The 21,579-nt window shown below is 46.6% G+C and overlaps 1 protein-coding gene across 1 annotated transcript; it reads right to left on the reverse strand.

Annotated features, from left to right (window-relative positions):
• Positions 667-4,120, reverse strand: IZUMO1R (IZUMO1 receptor, JUNO). Its single transcript, XM_018058935.1, has 5 exons — positions 4,096-4,120; positions 2,693-2,833; positions 1,631-1,819; positions 1,065-1,200; positions 667-935 (listed from the first exon to the last, which is right to left on the reverse strand). The coding sequence occupies exons 2-5, from the start codon at positions 2,828-2,830 to the stop codon at positions 667-669; spliced, it is 732 nt and encodes a 243-aa protein (XP_017914424.1). The 5' UTR covers positions 2,831-2,833; positions 4,096-4,120.

The raw sequence follows: 21,579 nt of genomic DNA on the forward strand, positions 1-21,579 counted from the left end.
CAAAGTCATATGAAAAGGGGTAAAGATGTTAGAACTCAGGCTTCCAGTGTCTCAGACCAGTGTGCTGTGATTCTGAGGTTAAAACGAAGGGGGAAAGCCAAAAGCATTTGAGGCTGCCGCTTCGATCTTGGCCCCCAGAATCGAGCACATGGTCTGGGTGGCCCCATGGGTCCCCTGGCTTTGGGTCTTTTGTATGGTATGTTGCTAACATTGAAGAAAGGGGAGCATTGAAAGCTTTCTCACCAGAGGTGTTGTAAGGATATAGCAGGAGGGCCTAGCATGTATTAAGAAGTTTATTATCCTTAGGAAAGTGACAACCAACTTGGAGAGGTCACTACAGCTGGGGTCACACTGAAGGAAAGATGGGTGCTGTTTTGTTGGAGACATCACAGTGGGAGGGGAGGCCAGGGCGGTCCCCCTCAGCTCTGCTGGGAGAGGGGGGCCATGCACTGGTTAAGAAGGGCCTGGGGTCCCGCATCCGAGTCCCCCGCCTTAAGACAGGAGGGGCTGGTCTCTGGTTCCTTCCTGCCCCTCAGCTGACTTCCAGGCCAGAGAGGCCCAGCAAAGCAAACCCGAAGGGACTGACGGGAGGTCCCAAGGAAGGAGGTTGCCTCTGGCGGCCCCGGCTGGGGTGGCGCAGGAGAGGATGCGGGAGGAAGGAGGCTCTCAGGAGAGGAGAGGCAGGAGCAGAGGGAAGGCCAGGAGTCCGGGGCAGCGCGCCCAGGAGCGTGCGGGGCTGGCGAAGCGGCGGGCCACTTCCGCGTTGGGGTTGCCCCGGGCGGGCTCGAACCACTTCTGCAGACACCGCCCGCTGCCCCTGCGCTCCGGGCTCGCCCTGAAGGAGCCGCTCCAGATCCGCTCACACAAGTCGGCGGGCGTGGGGAAGTAGTGCGGGAAGGGGCGGCAGGGCGCCCGCTCCGGGCAGCGGGGCTTCCCTGCGGGGGCCAGGAGCAGGCCACTCAGCCACTCATGTCCGCGCGGCCCGGGACTTGCCCCGGGGGAGATGCGCACCTGCATCTGCCCGAGGGAGGGGGGCCTCCCGGGCACTGCCTCGCCTCACTCACCCCGACTCCAGGCCCAGCTGCCGAGCCAGTCGGACTTGCAGGTGTGGGAGGTGCGGCAGTCTGCCCACCAGCGCTCACAGTCCTCCAGGCACAGGGGCGCGTCCAGAACCCGCTCTGCCTGCCAGTGTGGGCCCACCTGGGTGCGGCGCGGCAAGAGGCAGAGCGGTCAGCGCGTCAGTGTGAAGGCTGTCTACAGCTGCAGTGATAGCTGGGTCAGATACCATCGGGACATACTCTCTTAACATCGCGAAATATTTTACAAATGAGAAAAACGGGGTTAGAGAGTTTGTACATGACTCTGTTCCTACAGACAGGAGAGGGGACCCAGTGCCTCCTTCCTTCTGGTCTCCCGTGACGGCTCTCCCCACAGGCAGTTATCTAGGGTCAGAGGGAACTTCTCCGTCCTCTCCAGCGGCAGCCTCTGACTCTGCTCTTGTCCATAGCTGTCTGCTAGCGTCTTGGAGCTGAGCCTCTTAGGCACACTGATGGTTGTTAGGTGGGCCCTGATGGATGTGGGCCTCCCTCCCCTCTACCCGCTCCCCCACCCCCAGCCCACCTCTTCCCACCTTCTGGATCCAAGGCCCCAGGTTGGGGGAGCACTGGTAGAAGCAGATGGCCTGGAGGAAGTGCCTCTGGCAGTCCGGCATCATTAGTCCGCAGTGAACCAGGCTGAAGTTGTAGAGCAGAGACACATCCAAGTGTGCTTCCCAGCTCGTGCTGGCCGTGCAGCAGGCGTTGTCCTTCCAGGGGATGCACTGAGCACAGACCAAGACACAAAAGCAATGGGGAGAAGGGGTAAGGGGGCGATAAGCAAGTGGGCTAGAACGGTAAAGCCATCCGCTTGAAAAGGACCCTGCAAGTGGGATAGGCCGGTGTCCAAGGGGTGGAAGGAATGCTGATCATTTGTCAGTGTCCTCAGTTACTCAGTCATGTCTGAGTCTTTGTGACCCCATGCACTATAGCCTGCCTGGCTCCTCTGCACATGGAATTTTCCAGGCAAGAATCCTGGAGTGGGTTGCCATTTTCTACTCCAGTTTGTCAATCTTCACACCCAAAGAATGCCTGGGCACTGGCCTCCCTGCCACAGACTGCATGTCCCCTAGGGATGGGGCTTTCAAGGTCTCAGATCCTGGTGGGGGGGGCGCAGCGGGGAACCCAAGACCCTATGGAATTGCACTGGAGGAGGGCACCTGCAGCCGAGAAGGGCTCACAGGAGCATGCCAGCCCTGGTCCTTGGGCCTCATCCCTGTCAGTCACCTTTAGGAACTTGGGGAGGAGTCCCTTAGGTCTTATTTTTTCCCCAGGGCCTGCTGGTGGGAGGGCAGAGGAGATGACCCTTCTTGTTGGAATCTAGGCTGACCACTGATGAGTCTCCAGGATCACTACCCGCCCCGACTCCCTGAGTGGCCAGGTGGCTCAGGGATGGAAACGTTGAATCAGTCGGCATTTACGGTCTCAAAAGTCATAACCCCCTCCAGTGGGGCCTTTGCCCACATCTCCATCTAGGGAACCAAATGATTCCAGATGGACAGGGGTTCAGAAACCCTCTTGGCTTTTGTGTCTCTTCCCTGATCTACCAAAGCAGTGCCCATCCCCCCTGACCCCCACACCAGGGCTGGCCTCCATACCTCCTCATAGAGCTCAGCCTCCGGGCTGGGCTCTGGCTTGTGGGGCTTGGCATTCATGCAGACATTGAGCAGCTCGCGCCCAGTACACGTGGGGGGCACTGCCCACAGCCCCAACAGGAGCCGCCACCACCACCCCATGACCTGCCACAGAGAGGAGCCCCGCTGTGATGGGCAGAACTCCTCACTCCACACCCTGTCACCCCCAGAGCCAGAACAGGCTTCAAGCTTCTATCAGACTCCATGATGCTTGGGCTGCTTCTAGGACCTTTATCTGAGGCAGCATCGTGAATGTCTCATCCCAATAATGTTCCCAACAATGCCCAGACATTGAAGCAGGCCAGGCAGGGAAGATACCAGCCCCAGGGTAAGGGAGTGTTGGGGTGGACTGCTCCATCTTTCCCGGGGACCTTCCCTGGCCCTTCTCCACATGGAGGCAGTCTTTCTAACTCGGTGACATATGGGCTGGGAATTCAGAGCTCCGACCTTGGGTGAGTAACTAAACACACACTCAGTAGGCAGACTCTTCATGGGGCCAAGGATGAAGTGGGACTGGCTAGTACGGCGAATGCAGTCCTATCCCAACTCCAGCCCTTCTGGGAGGTCCCCTCCGGGCCTATAGCTTCTAGAGTTCCCTCCCCAGTTCCCTCTGGGCAGAGTCCTTTCCTCTCGAGCAATGAGGGATCCGCCTCTACCATCCCCAACTCATCACAAACCCGGCCCGAGTATGGGGTGGGGGAGCTAGGCCCCGGCAGCATTGCTGGCATCTGGGAGCCCAGATGTGAGCCACCGGGCGTCTTCCACATGCAAAGCCACATCCTGTCACTGGGACGAGGAGGCTGGCTTTTCCCTTGATGCTTGTTGTGCCGTTTCCAGCTCTGTCCTGGGTAGTTCTCAGAATTGGAGAGAAACAAGCAAACAAAAAGGGCAGAGGCGCACTCTGCCCCAGGCACCCAGTCCTGCAGGAGACACCCCTCAGCCTTCACCCACCCCAGAGCGCAGGCTCCATGCTTCTCAGGAACCTGCTGTGGATCCACCACAATGGAGCTGAAAACCTACGGCCCAGCTCAGGCTGAGAGTCTCAAACATCAGGGGTGGAGACCACAGTCCCGCCCTCCGAGCGCATTTGTCATTTGGTCACTAAGTCGTGTCCGACTCTTTTGCAACCTGTGGACTGCAGCTTGCCAGGCTCCTCTGTCCATGAGAGTTTCCAGGCAGGAACACTGGAGTGGTTTCCCATTTCCTTTTCCAGTTAGAGCCCATCCGCAAGTCTGAACCTAAGGCTGCTCTCTCTCCTCAGTACCAGTTTCAAGGACAGAAATGGCCATGGGGGTATTTCAAAGAAGCAGGGCATCAGGTGGACAGAGGAAAGAGGCTGCCCCTTCTAGCATTTTCTTCATACTCACTTTCAAAGCAGGAGCCACACTCCCCCACCTCCAGAGATTGTAAGGATGAGGAGAGAGTGATGATCTGCCTATTTATTCCTCCAAGGTCAGGTGTAGGAGCTGAGCTCCAGGTGGCTCTAGTTAGCAGCACCATCTCACCCATGTGTTGGGGCCTCCTGTGGGCAGAGTCTCCCAGAGAAACAGACCATGGAGGGTAAGATCCTGGGCTCTTTAGTTAGATAGTGAGTTCTCTTCTCAGCTCTGCTGTTTATTAGCTGGCTGATCATGAGAAAATTACATAAACTCTCTGACTGTCACTTTCCCTGTCTCTAGCAAAGGCTGTTATGATGGGATTTTTGGGAAAAAGAAGAAATTTCCTGAAAAGGACTTGGCATTGAGCCTGGCAAAGAGTAAGTCTAAATGGTTTTTATTCTTTTTTTTTTCCCCTTCTACAAAGCATGTTGTTATGCATGGGAAGCCAGGCATGCTGCAGTTCACGGGGTCACAAAGTCAGACACGACTTACGGACAGAACAACAGTTATGCATTTATTTTTGCATTATAAAATTAATACATGTATTAAAAATAGAGGAAACAAAGAAAAGTGGGAAAGAAAATATTTATCATGCTACCTCCAAAATGTTCCCTTGTGGCTCAGCTGGTAAAGAATCCACCTGCAATGCAGGAGACCTGGGTTTGATCCCTGGGATGGGAAGATCCCCTGGAGAAGGGAAAGGCTACCCATTCCAGTAGTCTGGCCTGGAAAATTCCATTGTCTGTATAGTCCATTGGGTCACAAAGAGTCGGACACAACTGAGCAACTTTCACAAGGTTTTGGGAAACATACAATTTTGAGATCAAAAGTGCAATTTTGGTACTCTAAATGGTTTTTATTCTTATCCTTTCATCCTACAAAGCCTTTCTTGCTCGGCCTTGTTCCAAAGCTCTCCGTGACCCATCACCGGCTCAGTCCCCTGCAGTAGGTCACCTGGGTTGTAATGGTGACGATGTCCTTTCTCAGCCCACAGGAGCCAGGCTTCCTGCCAGAGCGAGGACTCGGCAGTCCAGTGATGCAGAGATGAAATGGGGCCTCGGGCACCCAAGGGTTTAGATGTGTGCCCAAAGCCAAAGCACACAAAGCCAAAAAAGTCCCTCCAAGCCCAGGAAACAGCCGCCCTTGGCATGTAGGGACCACTGAACTGTGAGAGAGTCTGCAAGTGGCCTCCACAGCTCACAGCAAGGTCATCCTCAGCTGCGGAGAGGCTGAAGACTTGGCCAGGACTCTTGGGAGAGTCCTGAAGATGATAAAAGTGCTGGAAAGAGAGCCCATTTCTTTGCCTGCTTCTTCTTCTTCTTCTTCTTTTTTTTTTTTTTTTTTAAGAAACTTTATTCGGCTGCCATGGATCTTAGTTGCAGCATGCACTAGCTTTAGTAGCAATGTGTGGGTCTAGTTCCCCGACCAGAGATCAAACCCAGGCCCCCTGCATTGGAGCTCAGAGTCTTTGCCACCGGACCACCAGGGAAGAAGTCTCTTTGCCTGTTTCTTTGTAACAAGTTCCTTTTCCCTCTCTGAAGTAGTCAGTCACTGGAGTTTTCTCAACACACGGGAAATTGAAACACAAAATGAAAAGCATTTTATAAATGAAGAAAGCACACTCTGTTCAACTACAAGGTGATGGGGAGACGTGAATTAATCATCGTGCTGGAAAATTACATTCTCCACACCTGGTTTTCCCAGCCACTGAGTTCTGAGAACCAAGAAGGACCCAGGCACTGGGCTAGGGCCTTCTGTATGTGGTCTGGCTTACTCCTCACAATTGCCTACCCCCTGAGTGAACACCCTCCCCCGTTTTACCTGTGGGGAAACTGAGGCTCAGCCAGGGAGTGGCAGAGCTAATATCTGAACTCAGGCAGGAACAACTCTATACCTTGCCTAAGGAATGAGGGGGAGACCACCAGGACTGACAGTAGATGCTGTCTGGGTCTCCAGATGGTCTGTTAAAAAAACAAACAAAAAAAGTCATATGCCATAATGTTGGGAGACACATGTGTGTTTTATCTGAGAACAGTGATGATTATAGCCCAGCTGCCCACATTTCTGCCTCAAACAGAGTCAAGAGTCTTCTTTTTTGGGTCTGGTATGTGGGTTTCCCAGGGGGAGCAGTGGTAACGAATCCACCTGCCAATGCAGGAGATAAAGGAGATGTGCATTCAGTCCCTTGGTTGGCAAGATCCCCTGAGGTAGGAAAGGCAACCGACTCCAGTGGATAATCCCATAGACAGAGGAGCCTGGTGGGCTACAGTCCATGGGGTCGCAAGGAGTTGGACACGACCGAGCGACTAAGCACAGAGCAGCCAGGGTCTCTCCCCACGGCAGAGGAAGAGCCGGTGTGCGTGTCATGCAAGGTATCACACGTGCTTGGGAGGTGCTATGGCTTGAAGAGGGAGTTTGGGTTTAATGTTAATCATCAGATGACAGGACAGGCACAGGAACCCAGCCATGAAGGGCAGAAGTAATTACTGAGGTGGAGAAACAGGCCCTCTGTAAGTGTCCTTCAGACAGAGGACAAGGAGGGCCGTGCTGGCAGCCCCGGGACAGGGGGAGATGAGCTGGGATGGCAGCAGCGCGGGTGGGGGCGGGGGTCACAGCGGCCTCTCAGAGGCCCGTTGCCCCACACCTGTGCCTCCAGAAAGGCTGTCTTGCAGCCCTTGACATAAGCTCAGTTTTGCCTTATTGTTTTCAAGTCTTCCAGAGAGATCTGCTTTCTGACAAATTACTGATAAACCAAATCTGGCTGCACGTGAAGCCATTTGAAACTGCTGGTCACAATCAATTTTGTTCTTCAGCAGAACAATCTCACTGCCAAGAGCAGAGCTCGAGCGGCGTCCGCTGGGTTCGGACAGAGGGCGGGTGGCAGAGCCGCCCAGCTGGTTGGGACCACAGCACAGGGTGAGCGTGACAGCTCTCTGCTCCCTGCATGCTGCCTCGCCCAAGGCGCTGCAGCCCCCAGACTTCCAGAAGAGACTCAGAAAGCAAAGGGCTAGAGCCAAGAATATCCTGGTGAGAACCCGAAGTCAGAGGCCAGCCAGAGGGGACACTGCTGATTGGGATTCATAGTGGACCTTTTGACTCTTTTGTCTCACCCCAAAGACCCCAGGAGCATCCTTGTCTCAGTATGTAATTGGTCTGTAGCTAACGCAGGTCAATCAGGGCTACCACTTATCTCAACCTCTTCCCTCCCTCTAGATCCATCATCTCATTACCAAGGCCGTTGATTTAACCTTTGAGACATCTTTTGAATCCCAATGCTTTTATCCCCGTTTCTGTCCCTACTGTCTGGGCCATGACCATCTCTTTCCTCAGTTGCAGCCAACAGCCCTCTAACTGACTCCCTTGCTCCTTTCCAAAGCTGTATCTGAGCAGCAGCCATTGGATCTAATATGTAAGAATTCTATTATAAAAAAATTTAAACATAAGGAAAGTTGAGAGAATTTTTCAGCAACCCCCCACGTAGCCACTACTTGATTTTGCCATCACTTGATTTGCCAGAGTAAAATAACTCTGTTTTCTTTGTCACACATCTAGCCAACCACCCAGCCCTCTAGTCATCCATGATCTTATTTTTTATGTATCTCAAAATACGTCGCAGACATCTGCAGACTTCCTCCTAAATAATTCAAGCATGTATATCATTAACCAAAGTTTAATGTCTGCAGATGTTTTTTCTTTCTTTCAGAATGAACTTTTTAAAAGGTAAAGATGGTTATGATACTGCCACATTTAACCTGTCAAGACTTAAGTCCCAAATCCCTAACATGGCACACAGACCCTGGATAGTCTGGTCCCTGCTTGCTTTTCCACCCCAGTGTGTTGTCCTTTCTCATCCTTTCTCTCGCCTGCGTGGCAGGCATTCACTTACCCTGCATGTGCTTAGTCACTCAGTTGCGTCTGACTCTTTGCAACCCCATGGACTGTAGCCCACCAGGCTCTTCTGTCCATGGGATTCTCTAAGTAAGAACACTGGAGCAGGTTCCCATGTCCTTATCCAGGGGATCTTCCCAACCCAGGGATGGAACTCGCATCTCCTGTGTCTCCTGCATGGCAGGAAGGTTCTTTACCAGCTGAGCCACAGGGGAGGCCCAGGGGGATGCTCTGTGATTGCCCAGTTCTCTTACTTGACTCCCCTGCCAGGCTGTTCTTTCATGGCTCACCCTCTATGGCTGCTCACCCCTTGGCTCCCAGAATAGATGCCTTCCTCTCAGGGGAGCTTGTGTGGTCCACCAGGCCTTGGTGACCTGTTTCTTGGGGCTCTTGCACTTGCGACTACCATGGCGCTTACTGCCTGTCCTTGTGAACACTGGCAGTGCCTCTTGGCTTGGGAGCAGCTTGGGGCAGGCTCTGCCCTTTGCTCCCAGGACCAACCTGTGCTGAGCACAGGACGAGGAGCCCTTGAGCAGGAGAAACACTGCACCTCTTAGAAGCACTTTCCACTCGGCCCCTTCCCTGGCCTACCCTGACCTCGCTCCGCTCCTTGCCCTGTCCTGCCCTTCTCTCCGCCTCCCTCTCCACTGTCCTCACCTGGGCTTTCTCGCTTCTGCTTTGGAGTGACTTCTTTCTCCCCTCCCTCTCTCTGTCCTCCTCCCCTGCTCTCTCCCTCTCCCCCTCTCCCTCCCTTCCCCTCCCTTCATTCTCTCCTTCCCACCCTTCTCCCCTGTAGCTTAAAGGGACCTCTCCATTTTCCCTTGCTTCCCACCCTCCTGATCCATCTCCTCTCTCACTCTCCTCCAATTTCCTTCTCCCTTCTGATTTTTCTCTCTCACCCTCAGACTTTCAATTTGGGCCATCTTCAGTTTCTGATGATTTCGGTGAGATTTCAGAGTGTTATGGCTTGGCCCTTTCATCAACACTTGAAGAAGGCTATTTTAGGTCTCATCACAACAAAGGAAATGAGTGTGAAACCCATCAGGTGTTGAAGAGAGTCCAGGTAAAAGGAGACAGACAGATATATCAAAGTCCTATGGGAAGGAGACTAGCTGAAAATCAGAGATGGGAGAAATATCACCAAGAACAAATACCTTTATTTGCCTACTTGTTTTTCAACTCGGGTTGCTAGCTCCTTCTCTCTTCAGCGTTGTTTCCTGGGTGCCAATGTCAGGTTGTTACATTCAGCCCAGGCTGCTGGCCGGTCCACCAGGCAGGGTTAATTCTAAGTAACTAAGGTTTACATGCAGTTTTATGATGTGCAACTGAGTTCCATACAAATTTTCTTTCAATCCTCCAATTTCCCTCTTTCCAACTGTCCCCAGACCTGAAGTTCAAGCTGCCAACCTATCTCTTGTGTCTCTCCCTTCCCAGACATGCTTCCCATAACACCTGTGCATGTTCACTGTGGCTCCTCTGTGTCACCTTGCATTCATCAACCACTGCTGTTCAGCTTCTATCCACCATCCCATATAATCTACTCTCACCAGATTTACCAGCAACATGCAACCTGTTCTATCAAATAAGAAGGGTCAGTTCATAACCCCCTTAACCACTCAGTTGTCTTTGACCAGGTTCTCCCTACCTTGTCCTACTCTTCCTCCTACATCTCTGCGTGTTCCTTCTTGGCCTTCTGGGAGGGCTCTGTTTCCTTTATCTGTGTTTGAGTGTTTTCTTGAGCTCTGTCCTTGGGCCTCTTTCCTTCTCATTGTAAGGACACTGTAACCTCATCCTCAATATGGCTTCCACGATTACCTATATTCAAGTAGTTTCTAAGCTCTCTCTTCAGCCCTGACCTGCATATGTGTGAATGTGTATGTATATTTATGTGTATATATGATCTCCCTTTCCCTGTTCCTCCTGTCCTTAGTTATAACAGTTAAAATCCAAGAGTATTTTACTTGGATTTCTCACAGACACCTTGCATTCAATATGGCCCAACCATTCTTAGCTCCCCCATTCAATCTACTTTTGCAAGCTGTTTGATGAGACTGTGACTTTAGTCACTCAAGCCATAGGACTGCAGTCCAGAAGTTGTCCTGGACTCCTCTACCACTTCCTACAAACACTTTACCATGACATGCAAGGCCTTTCACGGCCACTGGCTGCTCTCAAATCCTCTCCCTCCCAGTCCCAGCCTCACCTGCACACCTCCTGTGCTGGGCTGCTTGCTGTTTTCTGAACGTGCCACTACTCTGGGCCTGCAGTCCTACAGTCGTATCTGCCAGGAATGACCTGTCCCCACCTCTTTACTCAGCTCTATATCCGTTAGGGCTCTAGTCAGGTGTTATCATCTCAAGAAAGCCTGCACTTGCCCCTCCCTGGGATAGACTCCAAATGCTTTCTGCACTTCTTTTTAGTATTGCATTCATTGCAAGGGAGTATAAGCTTCTGCAGATTTGCTTGCCTCCCCGTTTCAATTCTATATCCTCTGAGGATGAGGACTTTACACTGTCCTTCTGTTACTGGCCCCTAGCCCAGTTTATGGTGCACAGAAGTGCCTCTAACTGAGTGAGTGAGTGAGTGCGTGAGAGCTGTATACGAGATCTGATGGTTCACAGGGGCCTGAAACTACCTGTAGCATCTGGGTTTTCTGAGTCCATGGACAGTGCTTCCCTCGTAGTTTACTTCTCAGTACCCTTCCTTGGAATGTCCCATCCTGCCAGTCTAGTGTGTTTAAAACTGAAAGTATGTCTGAACAGGCACAGCCTCTCAGTAGCTCCTCTCAGAGGGAAACTTGAAACATTTTGCATATGTTCTTTTGGACTGGGACAGTTTTGCGTGGTTATAACACACATGATCCAGTATGTTATAATACATAAGGTCCATGCCTGTCCATGGCCACTTAGAACATGACTCAGCCTAACTGCATCCCCCCCTCCATTTCCTGTATCCCACCGTCTATAAGATGTGAGCTGATGTTGGTGTCAACCACTGAACTGTAATCAAAATCCTAGCCTCTCTGGTGAGAGAAAGAGACAAGGTCCCAAAGTCTGGCTAAAAGGAACTGTCTTTAATACTTTCAACATTCTGTGATCGCTTTTGCTCTAGGCCTGTGCACATGCTTTCCTCTTTCACCCGAGACCTCTCCCAGATCCTCCAAACTCTTAGTACCTTCCCTTAGCTGATGCCTTCCTTTTCAGGTCTCAGTTTGGAGACGTCCGCATTCAGGGAGGTCCGTGTCTGGATCAGGTGTCCTTTCTGATGCTCTCACAGCCCCTGGGCTGCCTCTGTCAGGATGCCACACTCTCCTGGAATTGCCTCCTGGCCTCCATGTTTCCAACTAGACTAAAGCCCCTGGACCAATAGAGAATGTGTCTGTCATTTTCACAGATGTAACTGCAGTGCCTAGTGCATAGTAGACACTCAGTAAGTACTTACAAAATGAACAATGATTTTCTTTGGTAAGAAAGTTTCTCTCTTATGATTCATTTTTACAAAGAAACACTGGAAACATTCTGGGAAACCTCAGCGTTGTTGTGGATGGTCACAGTTGTGTTTTATATATATGTGATATTTAAACATTAAAAAGTTATGTTTTCCATGCTCATTCACCTCTCACTTATGACTAGGTAACTTGTGCCCGAAACTCTCATCTTGCTCATCTTTTTTATTCCCTGTAACTCTGTTAACTTGGCAGATGTGGCTGATAAACTGTTTTTCTCTTAGGCACACTCTCTCTTAGCACACAATTTCATATGTAAACAATGAAATTGGATCAATTTATATTTCATAGATTAAAGAAAATATACATCTTTCTAGATTTGTTTTGGTCTTTATGTCTTTGTCCTACATTAAAAATATCTGAGAAAATGCACATAGAGTTGGAAGGTCCACTTGTGTTTTGTGGTTTATAGAAAGAAAGCAGTGGAAAGTAAACAGTTTCATGGTAACAGAAATTTGACTCTTTATTCTCTTGCGTCTATAAATGAAATGCTAGAGTGCGAAAATCAATTTTCCAAAAGACTGTGGGTATATTGCCTTTTGGTAATGCAATGATCAAGCAGTTGCCATTTCTAGAAAACTATATTTTGTGATCCTCCAGTGACCTCTGTTATAAGTCAGTATGGTATCATGCTATGTGAAGCTGTTGAATGTTTACTTAAGACTAAGTTTTCTGGATAATGTTAATGGTTGCAAATATTACAAAACTAGATTTTAACTGCTACGTGTGTCCTCATACTTGAGTTGATGATTCTGTTTTGATCAAAACTTGTAGAATGTCTGGTTGCCATGGATACTGGGGCTTAAGAGGAGCCTCTGAGTCCTCTTACTGCATTGTCCTTAAAAGACTGCACCCATCTGCAGAAATGTAGAAACTCTCTTAGCTTCTCTAAATTCCCTGGCATGGTGGTTTGTTTTGAATCCGGATGAAGTTTCCTGGGGTTGTTTGTACTGCAGGTTGGATGGTCCCTTTCAGTGGAGTGAAAGGACACAGGCTACTACTGTGGTTGGTCTGAGAGCTGTGCCTTCTTCATTCCAGGAAGATGGGGAAAGTCAATGAAAGTTTCTCAAGCATCACTTTGTTCCAGGTCTTGTAACTAAACTCTTGCTAGACCTCATCTCATTGCCTTGTCTGCTAGTCAACAGCAAAGACTGAGTTTAGTTTAATACTGTATACTGCTGCTGCTGCTAAGTCGCTTCAGTCGTGTCCGACTCTGTGCGACCCCATGGACGGCAGTCCACCAGGCTCCACCGTCCCTGGGATTCTCCAGGCAAGAAACTGGAGTGGGTTGCCATTTCCTCCTCCAATGCATGAAAGTGAAAAGTGAAAGTGAAGTCGCTCAGTCGTTTCCAACTCTTCGCGACGCCATGGACTGCAGCCTTCCAGGCTCCTCCGTCCATGGGATTTTCCAGGCAAGAGTACTGGAGTGGGGGTCAAATTGCCTTCTATACTGTATACTACATAGTTTATATTGATTGATACAAATGATTTCTGAATGAATGAGTAACTAACCCTGCAGAAGTGCTAAAAAATGGTATGGACCTAATAGAAGCAGAAGATATTAAGAAGAGGTGGCAAGAATACACAGAAGAACTATACAAAAAAGATCTTCATGACCCAGATAATCACGATAGTGTGATCACTCACCTAGAGCCAGACATCCTGGAATGAGAAGTCAAGTGGGCCTTAGGAAGCATCGCTATGAACAAAGCTAGTGGAGGTGATGGAATTCCAGTAGAGCTATTTCAAATCCTGAAAGAGATGCTGTGAAAGTGCTGCACTCTATATGCCAGCAAATTTGGAAAACTCAGCAGTGGCCACAGGACTAGAAAAGGTCAGCTTTCATTCCAATCCCAAAGAAAGGCAAGGCCAAAGAATGCTCTGTCTACCACACAATTGCATTCATCTCACATGCTAGCAAAGTAATGCTCAAAATTTTCCAAGCCAGGCTTCAACAATACATGAACGATGAACTTCTAGATGTTCAAGCTGGATTTAGAAAAGGCAGAGAAACCAGAGATCAAATTGCTAACATCCATTGGATCATTGAAAAAGCAAGAGAGTTCCAGAAAAATATCTACTTCTGCTTTATTGACTATGCCAAAGCTTTTGATTGTGTGGATCACAACAAACTGTGGAAAATTCCTTAAGAGATGGGAATACCAGAACACTTGACCCGCCTCCTGAGAAATATGTATGCAGGTCAAGAAGCAACAGTTAGAACTGGACATGGAACAACAGACTGGTTCAAAATCCGGAAAGGAGCATGTCAAGTGTTGTCACCCTGCTTATTTAACTTATATGCAGAGTACATCATGAGAAATGCTGATCTGGATGAAGCTCAAGCTGAAATCAAGATTGCCGGGAGAAATATCAATAACCTCAGATATGCAGATGACACCATCCTTATGGCAGAAAGTGAAGAGGAGCTAAAGAGCCTCTTGATGAAAATGAAAGAGGAGAGTGACAAAGTTGGCATAAAGCTCAACATTCAGAAAACTAAGATCATGGCATCTGTTCCCATCACTTCATGACAAATAGATGGAGAAACAGTGGGAACAGTGTCAGACTTTATTTTATTTTATTATTTTTTTTACAGCATCATCTTTCAGGATTTGAAATAGCTCAACTGGAATTCCATCACCTCCACTAACTTTGTTCATAGCGATGCTTTCTTTTTTTTTTATTTTTATGTTTTTAAATTTTATTTTTACATTATTTTACTTTACAATACTGTATTGGTTTTGCCGTACATTGACATGAATCCGCCACGGGTGTATACGAGCTCCCAATCCTGAATCCCCCTCCCACCTCCCACCCCATATCATCTCTCTGGATCATCCCCATGCACCAGCCCCAAGCATCTTCTTGGGCTCCAAAATCACAGCAGATCATGACTGCAGCCATGAAATTAAAAGACGCTTGCTTCTTGGGAGGAAAAAGTTATGACCAACCTAGACAGAATATTAAAAAGCAGAGATATTACTTTGTTGACAAAGATCCATCTAGTCAAAGCTATGGTTTTTTCAGTAGCCATGTATGGATGTGAGAGTTATACTATAAAGAAAGCTGAGCACTGAAGAATTGATGCTTTTGAACTGTGGTGTTGGAGAATATTCTTGAGAGTCCCTTGGACTGCAAGGAGATCCAACCAGTCCATCCTAAAGGAAATCATTCCTGAATATTCATTGTAAGGACTGATACTGAAGCTGAAACTCCAATACTTTGGCCACCTGATGAGAAGAACTGACTTATTGGAAAAGACCCCGGTGCTGGGAAAGATCTAAGGCCAGAGAAGGGGATTACAGAGAATGAGATGATTGGATGGCATCATTGATTCAATGGACATGAGTTTGAGTAAACTCCAGGAGTTGCTGACGGACAGGAAGGCCTGGTGTGCTGCAGTCCACGAGTGGCAAAAAGTCAGACACGACTGAACTGAAGTGATTGAACTGAAGTATTACAAATCCATTTTATAGATGATTTCCCTGGTGGTTCAGAGGTTAAAGCATCTGCCTGCAATGTGGGAGACCTGGGTTCTATCCCTGGGTCAGGAAGATCCCCTGGAGAAGGAAATGGCAACCCACTCCAGTATTCTTGCCTGGAGAATCCCAAGGATGAAGGAGCTTGGTGGGCTATAGTCCACGGGTCGCAAAGAGTCGGACACGACTGAGCGACTTCACTTTCACTTCAGAGAAGTTAAATGAACTGCTCAAAGTCTTATCCCCTTATCATCTAACATAAGATGTATTGAGTGGGTGAGTGAAGTTGCTCAGTCGTGTCTGACTCTGCGACCCCATGGACTGTAGCCTAACCAGATTCCTCCGTCCATGGGATTTTCCAGGCAAGAATACTGGAGTGGGTTGCCATTTCCTTCTCCATAAGATGTATTACTTAAGTTTATATCACAGGATGTCAAGGGTGATAAGTGAACATTAGTTAAGGATCTGCAGCCTTTTCAGGAAATGGATTAGCATATTTTTCACATATTTTCACAGGATAGCTGTATCCTATAAAAGTATGTCTTTGTCTTTACTTGGAGACTAAGTGTGATTTAAGATATATATAGGTATGTACAAGTTTACAAGAGTAGACTGGTGGTCAATTTTCTATGTCAACTTGTCCAGGTTATTGGTCTCTTTGATTCAATCAAACAGTAATCTAGGTGTTGTTATAAAGGTAGTTTGTAGAATTTATTAATGTTCATAATTCCTGGTGAGCAATGAACTCATATTTGAATTTTTGTCCATCTGACTTCTAAGTTCATGCCCCGCTGTTTTACATTAAGCAGATAAAAAGTCTACTGAATTATTCTTTGGCACTATATCCAACTATTCTTTGACATTATAATAAAATCTGCAAAGTACCAAGTGCATACCATGTGGTAGGACTCAGCTAACTATGTCACTCAGGTTATCACACAGTGATCCTAAATGCTGTCACCCCAACTATGGTCATAAAGAAAGTGAGGTATAGAAAAATCTCTGTATCATGCTTAACTCCTTCCTTCACCATTCCCTAAAGGATCTTCCCTGAAACTCTAGTCTCCAAAACAAGAAATTCTTCTCATGACCAAAGAGTTTGGGAAATATTCAAGCTATCACCACCACCTTGTGAGGGCTCAGTGTACTTGCAATGTGCTATAGGTTCTGAGGAGTCCCGCAGTAAGGATATTTCTTGAACTCTATTTAACCCAGCATTTCCAAACATATATGACCACAGCAGCCCTTGTGGGTAGTAAAGCCATTAACAGCATGGTATGAGTGTTCTGTCAGTCACTCTTAGAGAAATGCTAGCCTGCCATATGGCATTAGACATAAGTTTTATAACAGAAACAATGGAAAATGTGCTCTGACCATATCAAGCTCCTGGGTCACACATATTATTTAGATAATGCTTCATATTTATTTAAATTACATTTTTTCTAAAAGTCTTATGTGGGCTGAATTTTTATCTGAGAAGCTTCATCTTGCCAATGGGCTATATGTCAAATTCCTATGTAAGTCAATTCTTGTACCTTTTGGCAGAATTAGCTAGTGAACCTCTAAATTCTTTAAAAAAATTTTTTTGTGTGTGTGTGCTGTTTTGATTTTTCTCATTTCTTTTTTTATATTCTTGTTATTTTCCTAATGGTTATCCTGGGTATTCCAATTAACATCCTGATTTCCTGAAAGGTCAGAAAGAGAAATTAAGGAAACAGTACTATTAATCATTGCATCAAAAAGAATAAAATACGTAGCAATAAACCTACCTGATGAAAACATAGACCTCTACTCTGAAAAACTGTAAGATGCTGATGTGAAAGAAGTCAGAGATGACACAAACAGATAGAAGGATACACCATGTTCTTGGACTAGAAAAATCAATGTTGTCAAAATGACTATCCTACCCAAGACAATCTACAGATTCAGTGCAATCCCTATTCAATTACCTATGGCATTTTTCATGGAACTAGAACAATTTTTAAAAATATTTATATGGCGATATAAAAGACCCTGAATAGCCAAAGCAATCTTGAGAAAGAAAAAATGGAGCTAGAAGAATCAGACTCCCTGACTTCAAACTATATTACAAAACTACAGTGTGGTACTAGCACAAAAATAGAAATATAGATCAGTGACACAGGACAGAAAGCCCAGAGACATCCCATACACCTATGTTTACCTAATATATTACAAAAGAGGCAAGAAAGTATAATGGACAAAAGACAGCCTCTTCAATAAGTAGTGCTGGGAAAACTAGACAGCATGCAAAACAAGGAAATTAGAACACTTTGTTGTTGTTCAGTTCAGTTCACTTGCTCAGTTATGTCTGACTCTTTGCGACCCCATGGAGCACTGCAGCATGCCAGGCTTCCCTGTCCATCACCAACTCCCGAAGCTAGCTCAAACTCATGTCCATTGACTCAGTGATGGCATCCAACCATCTCATCCTCTGTCGTCTTCTTCTCCTCCTGCCTTCAATCTTTCCCAGCATCAGGGACTTTTCTAGTGAGTCAGTTCTTTGCATCAAGTAGCCAAAGTATTGGAGCTTCAGTTTCAGCATCAGTCCTTCCAATGAATATTCAGGACTGATTTCCTTTATGACTGACTGGTTTGACCTCCTTGCAGTCCAAGTGACTCTCAAGAACCTTCTCCAACACCACAGTTCAACAGCATCAATTCTTCAGCACTCAGTCTTCTTTATGGTCCAACTCTCACATTCATACATGACTACTGGAAAAACCATAGCTTTGACTAGACAGACCTTTGTTGGCAAAGTAATGTCTCTGCTTTTTAATATGCTGTCTAGGTTGGTCATAGCTTTCTTTCCAAGGAGCAAACATCTTTTAATTTCATGGCTGCAGTCACCATCTGTAGTGATTTTGGACCCTCTCCAAAATAAAGTCTGTCATTGTTTCCATTGTTTTCCCATCTATTTGCTGTGAAGTAATGGGACAAGATGCCATGATCTCAGCTTTTTGAATGTTCAGTTTTAAGCCAGATTTTTCACTGTCATCTTTAACCTTCATTAGAACACTCCCTAACATCAAACACAAAAATAAACTCAAAATGGATTAAAGACCTAAATGTAAGGCTGGATGCTATAAAACTCTTAGAGGAAAACATAGAAAGAATGCTCTATGCATAAATCACAGCAGGCTCTTTTATGACCCTCCTCCTAAGTTATGAAAATAAAAGGAAATAAATAAATGGGGCTTAATTGAACTTACTGGCTTTTACATAGCAAAGGAAACCATAAGCAAGATGAAAAAACAAATCTCAGAATGAAATAAAATAATTACAAATGAAGCAGTTGACAAAAGATTAATGTCCAAAATATACAAACAGCTCATGCAGCTCAATAGCAAAGAAAGCAAACAATCCAATCAAAAAAAAAGTGGAAGACCTAAATAGACATTTCTCCAAAGAAGAGATGCAGATGGTCAACAAATACATGAAAAGATGCTCAGCATTGCTAATTATTAGAGAAATGCAAATCAAAACTATAAGGAGATATCACTTCATGTTGGTCAGAATGGCCATCATCATAAAAATCTACAGGTAATAAATCCTGGAGAGGGTGTGGTGAAAAAGGAATCCTCTTACACTGTTGGTAAGAATGTAAATTGATACAGCCACTATGGAGAACAGTATGGAGGTTCCTTAAAAAACTAAAAAATAGAACAACCATGTGACCCAGCAATCCCATTCCTGGGCATATAATTGGATAAAACCATAATTCAAAAAGATACATGCACCCCAATCAAGTAAACTCTCTCTGGGGCTTATCCTGTTTGAAGACGGATTTCTGCCATTTCCATACAAAGTATTCCTAATGTACAGACTTTCTGTGTTTTTTTTTTTTTTATCTTTTCTCTCCATGGTAGTGCAATTGCCTCCTTTTGAAAGACTTGGAATATAAACTACCACTGGTGAGAAAAGGACAAGAAGTTGCTCTAAGTGTCAGCATAAGAGACCCAGCTTGAGGGTCACTTAAAACCTCAGAGGGGCACGAATGCTGTTGGTTGAAACTTTTTCTCTAGAGCTAAGGCATCAAGAAGCTTGAGATGAAGAGGAGAAAGAAATGTATATCATCTCTGCTCAAAAAAAAAAAAAAAATTCTAGTTAGAGAAAGATTTCCTTTAACAGCTACTTATTGTGGACAGTGTCACATCTTTTGTCTTGGACTGAATCCAGATCCTCCTCCTCCCTCTTTAGCATTCTTGTATCTTAACCACCTCCCTTTGACTTGGAATCACACCTAAGAAAACAGAAGTCTGTGATCTCAAAATTTATTGACTATGCTAAAGCATATTTATTGACTGTGTGGATCACAATAAACTGTGGAAAATTCTGAAAGAGATGGGAATACCAGACCACCTGACCTGCCTCTTGAGAAACCTATATGCAGGTCAGGAAGCAATAGTTAGAACTGTACATGGAACAACAGACTGGTTCAAAATTGGAAAAGGAGTACATCAAGGCTGTATATTGTTACCCTACTTATTTAACTTCTATGCAGAGTACATCATGAGAAACGCTGGGTTAGAAGAAGCACAAGCTGGAATCAAGATTGCTGGGAGAAATATCAAAACCTCAGATATGCAGATGACACTACCCTTATCGCAGAAATTGAAGAGGAACTAAAAAGCCTCTTGATGCAGGTGAAAGAGGAGAATGAAAAAGTTGGCTTAAAGCTCAACATTCAGAAAAGTAAGATCATGGCATTTGGTCCCATCACTTCATGGCAAATAGATGGGGAAACAGTGTCAGACTATTTTTTTGGGCTCCAAAATCACTGCAGATTGCAGCCTTGAAATTAAAAGATGCTTATTCCTTGGAAGGAAAGTTATGACCAACCTGCTGCTGCTAAGTCGCTTCAGTGGTGTCCGACTCTGTGTGACTCCATAGATGGCAGCCCACCAGGCTCCTCTGTCCCTGGGATTCTCCAAGCAAGAATACTGGAGTGGGTTACTGTTTCCTTCTCCAATGCATAAAAGTGAAAAGTGAAAAGTGAAATTGAAGTTACTCAGTTGTGTCCGACTCTTAGTGACCCCATGGACTGCAGCCTACCAGGCTCCTCCATCCATGGGATTTTCCAGGCAAGAGTACTGGAGTGGGTTGTCATTGCCTTCTCCATATGACCAACCTAGATAGCATATTAAAAAGCAGAGACATTACTTTGCCGACTAAGGTCTGTCTAGTCAAGGCTATAGTTTTTCCAGTGGTCATGTATGGATGTGAGAGTTGGACTGTAAAGAAAGGTGAGTGCTGAAGACTTGATGCTTTTGAACTGTGGTTTTGGAGAAGACTCTTGAGAGTCCCTTGAACTGCAAGGATATCCAACCAGTCCATTCTAAAGGAGATCAGTCCTGGGTGTTCTTTGGAAGGACTGATGCTAAGGCTGAAACTCCAATACTCTGGCCACCTCATGTGAAGAGTTGACTCATTGGAAAAGTTCTGATGCTGGGAGGGACTGAGGGAAGCAGGAGAAGGGGATGACAGAGGATGAGATGGTTGGATGGCATCACCGACTCGATGGACTTGAGTTTGAGTGAACTCCGGGAGTTGGTGATAGACAGGGAGGCCTGGTGTGCTGCAATTCATAGGGTCGCAAAGAGTCAGACATGACAGAGCAACTGAACTGAACTGAACTGTTGGCTTTACTGGACTTCCCTAGTGGCACAGTGGATAAGAATCTGCCTGCCAAAGCAGGGGACATGGGTTCAGTCTCTGGTCCAGGAAGATTCCATGTGCCATCGGGCCATAGAGCCCGTGAGCCTAGACCCTGTGCTCCGCGGCAGAAGAGGCCAGGGCTGTGAGAGTCCCTCTGTGCCCTGCAGCAAAGAACAGCCCGGCTCCCAGCAGCTGGAGGAAAAAGCCTGCAAGCTGCAAGGAAGGCCCAGTACAGCCAAAAATAAAAATAAATAAATAAAAGTTTTTTAAAAAAAGAGGGTAAGCTTTACTCACTGTCTTAATGAAATAAAATGTTCAAGAAAAAAAGAAAACAACTTTTCTCTCCCCTCCTCCTTCCCTCTCACTCAGTATCCCTCCAGTGTGACAGATTCTCTCAAACTTTCCCATCTCTTTTATTATGAAGTTTTCCAAACTCATCAACCCACACATGCTTATTTTTCCCTTTTCCTTTTTGCTGCTTCCTCCATCTCCTCCCTTCCCTGTAACCCTTTGCTAGTGCAAAGGTGAAGATCTAAGTCCCATCTACTTCTCTTGTTATCCATCATTCTGATGCGAATAATGAGGTCCCAGGAGCCAACCAGGAAAACAAAACTCTCCTGGTGGGTGGAGATGTGGGTGAGGTGGTGAGCGTTCAGTCACGGGTGACTGGTCTGTATCACTTGCCTTATGAACGAATTCAGACCCAGGCCTCCATTTGCATTCAGGTTTGTTGAGAATAGCTTTTCCTGTCTTCTAGGTAAACCCTGGACACAGCTTTTAAAACAAAACCAACAAAAAAACCCCTCTTCAAGCAGCTTTGTAAACTGAACTCCCCAAAACTGAGCCAGAAAACTGTTTGGAAAGAGTCACTTGTCACAGCCCCACAGCCCTTGGAATCTGTTCCCTGCCCAGTAAGGTCTT

This window comes from Capra hircus, chromosome 15, assembly GCF_001704415.2.
Source record: "Capra hircus breed San Clemente chromosome 15, ASM170441v1, whole genome shotgun sequence".
NCBI classification, from domain to species: domain Eukaryota; kingdom Metazoa; phylum Chordata; class Mammalia; order Artiodactyla; family Bovidae; genus Capra; species Capra hircus.